This window comes from Camelina sativa, chromosome 9 (genome assembly GCF_000633955.1).
Source record: "Camelina sativa cultivar DH55 chromosome 9, Cs, whole genome shotgun sequence".
NCBI classification, from domain to species: domain Eukaryota; kingdom Viridiplantae; phylum Streptophyta; class Magnoliopsida; order Brassicales; family Brassicaceae; genus Camelina; species Camelina sativa.
This window is the reverse complement of record NC_025693.1, coordinates 35345189-35354069: the sequence shown is the minus strand read 5'-3', so window position 1 is coordinate 35354069 and position 8881 is coordinate 35345189. Positions and strand designations below refer to the sequence as shown.

Here is an 8881-nt window from a genome sequence, read left to right as displayed (position 1 = left end):
TTGCTAACCTCAAAAGGCGACTCAACAGAGCTCAGCATCTGAGCTATTACAATCTTCAATGTCGGTCCTGTGACTAGCTTTATACGTCTCGGGACTACACCGTAGTAGAGCATCCGTTTTCTGAACCTGTGGAGAGTGTGAACCACAGCTATGAGCGCGGCTCCAACCGATAAGTTTCTCACGTCGAGAGACCAAGCAATGTGTTGGTCAAAGACGATGGCCTTTGGGAAGAGTTTGTTCTCGTAGGCTACTTTCCAGACACATCGAGCTCTGTTTATCTGACCCATCAAAACTAGGTAGTTGAGAAGGACATTCACAAAGTATCTAGCAGCTCCTTCTTCGAGTTCGTAATCAATCCCTTGGTAAAACTCCCTGACAAACGTTAGAACTGGTTGTTTCCTCTGTTCTGGACCTGTGAAGAGACCACACATAAAAGCGTGAGCTTTATGCTTGGTAGCGCTGAGAATTGACATCAATTGTCTCTCTTTATCTTCGTCTTGGCATCGGACAAGGTGAGCAAGAATCGAAGTGTAAAGCACCAAGTCAACTTTTCCAGCAGAATGCACAAGTGTCTCGAGCAAAGGTCTAGCTGAGTCGTATAGACCATTTTTCATGCATGACTCAAATAACTGCCTGATGATGAAATTGTTTGTTTTGATTCCTGATGAACCCATGAACCTAAGCCATTTCAAAGCAAGATCAACAGAAGCATCTTTGATATATATCATCAGAACATCGCTAGCACAGACATCTACAGAATACCCCATTGCTTTCATCTCAAGTAGTATCTTCCCAGCAACATCAACGAGTCTTTTGTTGGCTAGAAGTGTAAGAAGGGAAATATAACTGCTAAGGCCAGGCCTTAACCCAGCATTAGTCATGGAGTTATAGATCTTCATTGCAGAGTCTACTTGCCCAGATCCAGCATGCATCTCTAATAGACACGAATATGTGGATGGTGTTGGTAAAAACCCAGCTTTCTCCATATCTTTGAAAACCGACATTGCTACTTGAAGCTTTCCTGATTTTGCATGAGATTCAATGATCATTGTGTACAATCCAAAGTTAGGCCTGAACCCTGACTTCTTCATCTCATCCCAAAGCCTAAGAGCAGTATCTAGCTTGCCGGCTTTAGCATATGAATCAATCAAGGAAACAAACATAGTTGCCGATGGCCTATGGCCAAATCCCTGCATTTCCATGTAAACCTTCATCGATGTGTCCAACCGACCAGCTTTCCCCATTGAATCAACAAGTGAAGAAAACACACTAAAGCTCGGTCGGAGTTTCCTTTCTTTCATCTGCTGAAAAAGCTTGAAAGCTGCATCAAGACGGCCAGATTTGGCCAAGCTTGGAATGATCAGCTCATAAGTTGACACATCCAACAAACTATCAGTTTTCTCCATGCTCTCATAAATCTCAAATGCCTTATACGGCAGACCCTTGTTCAGAAACAACATCATTAGATTATTATACGTCTGCGTATCAATTTTGCATCCCGACTCTTGAGCCTTTTTGAAACAACAAAAAGCGACCTCCAATTTCTCAGCTTTAGCCAGATACTGAATCACTTGGTTATAGGCATTAAGCGACAAATCACCGTGACTACTGGAGTCTTGAACCATCTCCTCAAACAAGGACTGAATCCCAACAAAATCTCTGCCCTGGTTCAACCCATCAAACAAGACGACATAACATTCATCGGAAGGCAAATACCAAGGCTGCTTCTTAGCCCACCTGAACAAACTCATCCCGGCATCAACCTCTTTAACAATCTTCAAAGACTGCGTAATATGAACCATATTGGGCACAAACTGGAGTTTGTCCAACTGAGTCTCCAACTCAGGTCCCCATTTCCACCTCTGCAGAACTTCAACAATCTTTGCAACAGCGGAAGCATTCATGTAAGGCTTCTTCAACCCACCAACCATTACATGGTCATCAAGCCCTGGCTCTACTGATCTAATTCCTTTACCGCTGTGTAATACACTACCCGACTCATCTAAATACTCTACCTCCTCAGTCCAGCCACTAGATTCACTACTTCCTCCGCTCTTTGCATTACAGAATCTCCTGACAATACTCCGACTTGGTTTAGCTAATCCAACGAAATCAGGGTCTCTGGGTACAGAACAATCGGGAGAAAAACCATTTCTAACCGCGAAATAGCTCAATAATCGGATGTTGTTGAAGAAGTAACTACCGGCTAAATTATTAGGACTGGGAGAAAGCAAAGGAGGAGACTTAGAAATGGTACTCCTCCTACTAAGCGAGAAAATGGCATTTCTGGGAATTACTTTCGCGGTTCTTCCACGGATCATCAGGAGAGAAAAAGGTATTCTAATGCCAAAAAATTGAAGTTTTAGGAATCGATCAATCCTAACCTGATCTCCGGAGATAGGCGATTTTTCCGTCTCCTCGTCGGCTTAAACCCTAAAACCAGAGAGAGAGAGAGGCTTAGAAGCAGTCAGGGGTTTTCCGTTTTCCCAATATGGATATTTTAGTAATTGGTTGGTTTTATTACATATTTAATTTCAATATTTTTAATCAAAAACTGAAAAATTGTCACAAAAATCAAAAACTGAACATTTTTTATTTTTTACAAAGTCAATTTACTTACGTTTTTAGCTTTTTATAACCATAAAATTTGCTTCTAAGTTTGTTCCATAATACTTGTGGCTAATTCACATAACCCAAAATATAAGTGGTTTAGACTCAAACTCGGATCATCTTTATGAATCTCTAAACAACAACATTTTAACTGATAATTTATCTAGGTAGTAAAAGAACCCGAAATAAGATTTAATTTCTATGAAGACAGAAATAAAAAAATGGTGAATACTTTTTATTGTTTCCTAACTGTTATATTTTTAATTTTTCCAGTCCTCAAGTCCAGAGAGAAAGAAGAATCTGAGGAGAATGTGTGAAGCTTATGCAAATAGATGTAGTCAAGAAAAAGATAAACCTAAAAGAGCTTTGTTTGAGTACAAAGCAAGCAAAAGTTTTAAACAACTTTCCTCTATGATTATTTTACGATGTCAAGCAAGCATATATGCCCCCATTGGCATACATCTGTGTATAATCATTGATACTATAAACACATTTTAGATAGTACTAATGATGTCAAAAATAATTTTATATATATGGTATGAATTTACACATTGTCTGCAGTTAAAAGTGAGCAACTAAAGTGCGAATCTTTACAAGAAACAGAACAGAACCTTATAACCCTTCCATAGGTTGCCTTGCAGGATTCTTCCTAAGTTTTTTTGTTTTAGTTTGCTACACATGCACATGAGACATGACACACACAAGATATATATATAGAAAGAGAGGGAGGGAAGAGACAAATATTCAAGCTTTCTTTTGGTTCTGTTTCTTCTATTGAAAGTGTAGCTAATTGGTTTTAGTTCTGAAGATATAACTTCTCTTTTGGTCTTCATCTTAAAACCATGGAATCAAATAGAGCCTTGGCAACCATTTGTCTTCTCCTCTGTGTAATTATCTCAGCCAATTTCTTCACTCATTGCGGTAAACCCTTTTCTCTATCTATTTCTCTATATCCATCTCTATCTCTAAAAGCATTTGATTATGATTGTGATTTTCTTATGTCCTAGTAGTAGATGCAAGAAGACAAGTAGGGTTTAAGAGAGAGCCAAAGCAGGAGATGATCAAAGCAGTAAAACACACATCATTGTTGGAGAAAGTGATGACACAACTCAATCTTGCTCAGCCTTTAGACTACTCCAACACTCAACCTTATGGCGTTAGCACAACTCTCACTCTACCTCCCTATGTTTCACTTCCTCCACTTTCAGTTCCCGGCAATGCCCCTCCTTTTTGCGTTAGTCCCCCGGACACACCTCCTACGTCCTCTTCTCCTGGTCTTAGTCCCCCTCCTGGCCCGATCATATTACCTAACCCACCCGATTCCTCCTCTAACCCGAACTCCAACCCCAACCCACCCGATTCATCCTCTAATCCAAACCCAAACCCAAACCCACCCGAATCATCATCTAACCCGAACCCACCAGAATCATCCTCTAACCCGAACCCACCTGTTACCGTCCCAAACCCACCCGACTGGTCATCTAACACGAACCCACCCGTTACCGTCCCAAACCCGCCAGAAACAGTTCCCAACCCTCCCGAAACTGGTTTTACACCAGGACCACCAGGTCCTATTTCAGGTCCACCTTACTCTGAGCNAGATCCAGCATGCATCTCTAATAGACACGAATATGTGGATGGTGTTGGTAAAAACCCAGCTTTCTCCATATCTTTGAAAACCGACATTGCTACTTGAAGCTTTCCTGATTTTGCATGAGATTCAATGATCATTGTGTACAATCCAAAGTTAGGCCTGAACCCTGACTTCTTCATCTCATCCCAAAGCCTAAGAGCAGTATCTAGCTTGCCGGCTTTAGCATATGAATCAATCAAGGAAACAAACATAGTTGCCGATGGCCTATGACCAAATCCCTGCATTTCCATGTAAACCTTCATCGATGTGTCCAACCGACCAGCTTTCCCCATTGAATCAACAAGTGAAGAANATTCCAATTCCAAGTCCATCGTCGGGATTTCTTCCTCCGATCGTCTATCCGCCGCCTATGGCGCCACCGTCACCGAGCGCGAATCCAACCTCGGCTTACTGGTGCGTGGCTAAGCCATCGGTCCCTGACCCAATTATTCTAGAAGCCATGAACTTTGCATGTGGGTCTGGAGCTGATTGTCATTCAATTCAGCCCAATGGGCCTTGTTTCAAGCCTAATACGTTATGGGCCCATGCTTCGTTCGCCTTCAACAGCTATTGGCAACGGACCAAAGGTACCGGTGGCTCGTGCACGTTCGGCGGCACAGGCATGCTTGTCACCGTAGATCCAAGTAAGTGAATTACATACGATTCGAGTTTATTACTCCTTTTACTTTATACTTATATAGGGAAATATTGATATTCATATAATTTTTTGACAGGCTTTAACGGGTGCCATTTTGATTTCTTCTGATGCATGATGAAGTCATGAAGACGAAGACATCTCTCTCACTTTTAAGTTTTCACCTTTTGTTGGATTACGAATAATATCAAATAAAATATTTTGATATAACACGTTAGCTAGGTGGGTCTCTCACTTGTAAGTTGTAAGTTGTAACCCATTAAAGCTTAATTTACTTTGGAATGGCATATAAACTATACACTAAACTTATGCTAAATTGGTACTATATTGCTTTTGCTAATGGAATTAGGTCATCTAGACTTGTTTGTAGTACGTTGCATCTACTAAACTTCTATCACTAACAAAATCTTTATTTTATACACAGATTCCTTTACCCCCACAATGATATTGTAGCTTTGAAATAAAGTAATAATATACACATTCTCATCACCATATCTTTTCCTTATAATGTCAGACACGTGAATACACTGCTTACCTTTTGCTATTTGATTAGCGTCCAGTAAATCTCTTATAGATAGTCAAAACTCAAAAGAATCACAACTGCAGTTGATAAACGAATACGAAACAGTCTCAAGATGTAATTAAAAGTTAATTCTAAGCAAAAAAGTGTAAAAAAAAACGAATTTTGTGAAAAAAAGTGGTAAACTATTTAAAAAACAGAAAAAGGAAAAATAGAAGAAACAAAACGAATCTAGCAAGAAAAAAGAAGAAGAAGAAGATGGAAAATATACAAAAATTGAAAAAAAGAAAAATAAAATAAAAAGAAAGGAAGAAGAACATATCAATCAGTAGATTCGCACTATATAAGGAAACTATACTCTCGTCTCTCTCTCAAACACAAAGACACAACCTACACAAGTCAGAACAACCCTCCAAACGACTTGAATCAAAATTCAATACTTTGAGAATTTGTCGTCTTCCCAAAAACCCTCTGCCTTAAACCCTAATTTAAAACAACACTCTTCGCCTCTCTCTCTCTTTTTTTGTGTCTCCGGCCATGTCGAGATTCGAAGATGGATTCCCGGCGGATAAGCTCTTCTCTCAGGGATACTCTTACACATACGATGACGTCATCTTTCTCCCTCACTACATCGATTTCTCCACCGACGCCGTCTCTCTATCCACGCGCTTTAGCCGGCGCGTACCCTTATCTATACCTTGCGTTTCGTCCCCGATGGATACTGTCTCTGAGTCTCACATGGCTGCTGCGATGGCTTCCCTTGGTGGGATTGGAATCGTGCACTACAACTGTGACATCGCCGCTCAGGCATCTATTATTCGCCAAGCCAAGTCCCTTAAACATCCCATCGCTTCCGACGCCGGTGTGAAGTTCCCTGAGTACGAGATTACTTCTCTGGATGCTTTTGGTCCTTCTTCATTCGTCTTTGTCACGCAAACAGGTCAGATTCATATTCTTTTCCAGGAATCTATCACTGTCTTTTAAGGATTTGAACTAGTTCAATAGATTTGAGTGTAATGATTGGATTTGATATAAAGCAGGTACAATGACGACTCCGAAACTGTTAGGCTATGTATCGAAATCGCAGTGGACGAGAATGAATTACGAACAAAGGGAGATGAAGATTTACGATTACATGAAGAGCTGTGACAGCAGCGACTATGTTGTGCCATGGGACATTGATCTTGAAAAGATTGAGTTTTTACTAGAGGATAAGCAAAAGGGCTTTGTGGTTCTTGAAAGGGATGGTGAGACTGTGAACGTGGTGACCAAAGACGATATACAGAGGGTTCAAGGATATCCCAAGTCAGGGCCAGGGACCGTGGGTCCAGACGGTGAGTGGATGGTTGGTGCGGCTATAGGGACGAGGGAATCTGATAAGGAGAGGCTGGAGCATTTGGTTAACGCTGGGGTCAATGCTGTTGTGTTGGATAGTTCTCAAGGGAACTCTATTTACCAGCTTGAGATGATTAAGTATGTGAAAAATACTTATCCTGATTTGGATGTGATTGGTGGCAATGTTGTGACAATGTACCAGGCACAGAATTTGATCCAAGCTGGAGTTGATGGATTGAGAGTTGGTATGGGGTCTGGTTCGATATGTACCACACAAGAGGTTTGTGCGGTTGGCCGTGGACAGGTAAATGAAATAAACTCTGAAGCCTAACTGTTTGATTCTTCTAGAATGTGTAAACTTTGTGAATTATGTAACTTAACAGATTCCTTCCTTTTTTTTTGTGTGTGATTTGGACATCTTAGGCTACTGCTGTGTACAAGGTTTGTTCGATCGCTGCTCAGAGTGGGATTCCAGTTATAGCGGATGGTGGTATCTCAAATTCAGGTCACATTGTAAAAGCTCTCGTCCTCGGAGCATCAACTGTTATGATGGGAAGCTTCTTGGCCGGAAGCACTGAGGCTCCCGGGGCTTATGAGTATAAGGTAATAGTCACACCTTCTTCCGGTTTAACTAACACTTTTTATGAAACGCTATTTGTTTTGATTGTTTTTGGTAATGATAGGACGGTAAGAGGATCAAGAAGTACCGTGGAATGGGATCGCTAGAAGCAATGACTAAAGGAAGTGACCAAAGATACTTAGGAGATAAAACAAAACTTAAGATTGCTCAAGGAGTGGTTGGAGCAGTCGCAGATAAAGGCTCAGTGTTGAAGCTGATACCTTACACAATGCACGCCGTGAAACAAGGTTTCCAAGACCTTGGTGCTTCTTCCTTGCAATCTGCTCATGATCTGCTGAGATCAAACATCCTTAGGCTCGAGGTAAATGAAACTTCTTGTCTCGATTTTAATTCCCAAAAACTTTCTAGTTTTGCTGACATTAGTGCTGATGCTGTTTTGGTGTTGTGACAGGCTCGAACTGGTGCAGCACAGGTTGAAGGAGGAGTTCACGGGCTGGTTTCTTATGAAAAGAAGTCATTTTAAGCTTTGCCCAAAATTTGAGGATTTTGTTTGAGTTTTTCTCATATTATGTTCCATGTTATTTTCATCTATACTTTTAAATCTTACTCATAGTTTTTATTTATTAACATCACATTGTATCTTAACACCAATTTTTCTCTAATGTTGTTTTATAGTTAGACTTCAGTTATAAAGAACTCGCTCTACTAACAATTTTCCATCGTGTTTATTAGTTCTTACAAGAACTCAACGAAAATAGTCAGCCTTGGTATTTCCTCTTAGTTGTTTTGTAGCAATAAAAAAGAAGACGAAAGTCTTATTTTTGACCTGCCAGATCAAGTTAAAGATTCGTCCTGCAAGGTAATTGGCTCGTAGATCACAGATTTAACAACACTCATCAGATTATGTGATGTGAATCCATCATCCTTCCTGTAAAATAAGTTCAATACTTTGCTCATCTTCAAAAACACTTCTTTGCATTCCCTTGGAACTACACTTCCCTTCTCCTCCAAAACTAGCTTATGCAATTCTTCCCTCTTTCTCTCTGCTAAACCTTTCATCGATTCAATGATCTCGTCTTTGCTGCGACTGTTTCTCTCGTGTTCCATGTGCAATGAAACCGCATTCAGCTTCCCCTCCTTGCATTCTCTCTGCAAAAAAACATCAAAAGGGATACTTAATCCTAAATCTATGAGCAGAAGTTAGTTTATTATCATTATCATGTTGGATTTAGACGTCTTTGCCATCATTTAACTGTACATTGTAGTTCAAAGTCTAAAATCTTAAGAACAGTCTTACCTTAAAACCTTGTATGTCATTAAGAAGACGACCCATGGTGCTCACGAGCTTGTAGAGCTGATTATATTGGTGGCTATCCACTGTCTTCTCGGAAAGTGGTGGTCCGATCAGATAAGTAGCTGGGAGAATAATTGGTCCTAATGCAAATGATATGTACGCATTTTTCATGTAATCCTCCAAGCTTGGTGTTGACTCGTTACTAGACCACTCGGCTTCTCTCAACATAGACTTGAGCAAATCCAACCACTGCA

At 40.4% G+C, this 8881-nt stretch overlaps 4 protein-coding genes across 4 annotated transcripts in view; 2 read left to right on the top strand and 2 right to left on the bottom strand.

Moving 5' to 3' along the window:
• The window catches only part of LOC104714242 (pentatricopeptide repeat-containing protein At1g79490, mitochondrial-like), a 5572-nt gene extending 3076 nt beyond the window's left edge, over positions 1-2496 (bottom strand). Inside the window, exon 1 of the mRNA XM_019229621.1 lies at positions 9-2496. Within this exon, the coding sequence (XP_019085166.1) occupies positions 9-2321 (2313 nt within the window). The 5' untranslated portion in view covers positions 2322-2496. The remainder of the gene's footprint in view (positions 1-8) is intronic.
• Positions 3129-5214, top strand: LOC104715984 (leucine-rich repeat extensin-like protein 3). Its single transcript, XM_019230116.1, has 4 exons — positions 3129-3531; positions 3621-4252; positions 4527-4887; positions 4978-5214. Exons 1-4 carry the CDS (start codon positions 3453-3455, stop codon positions 5007-5009), a joined length of 1104 nt encoding a protein of 367 aa, XP_019085661.1. The 5' UTR covers positions 3129-3452; the 3' UTR covers positions 5010-5214.
• Positions 5787-7995, top strand: LOC104714241 (inosine-5'-monophosphate dehydrogenase 1-like). Its single transcript, XM_010431531.2, has 5 exons — positions 5787-6358; positions 6459-7057; positions 7177-7356; positions 7437-7694; positions 7785-7995. The coding sequence occupies exons 1-5, from the start codon at positions 5956-5958 to the stop codon at positions 7854-7856; spliced, it is 1512 nt and encodes a 503-aa protein (XP_010429833.1). The 5' UTR covers positions 5787-5955; the 3' UTR covers positions 7857-7995.
• On the bottom strand, positions 8129-8873 carry LOC104714239 (ent-kaur-16-ene synthase, chloroplastic-like). The gene is made up of 2 exons (XM_010431527.2): positions 8631-8873; positions 8129-8482 (listed from the first exon to the last, which is right to left on the bottom strand). Exons 1-2 carry the CDS (start codon positions 8853-8855, stop codon positions 8168-8170), a joined length of 540 nt encoding a protein of 179 aa, XP_010429829.1. The 5' UTR covers positions 8856-8873; the 3' UTR covers positions 8129-8167.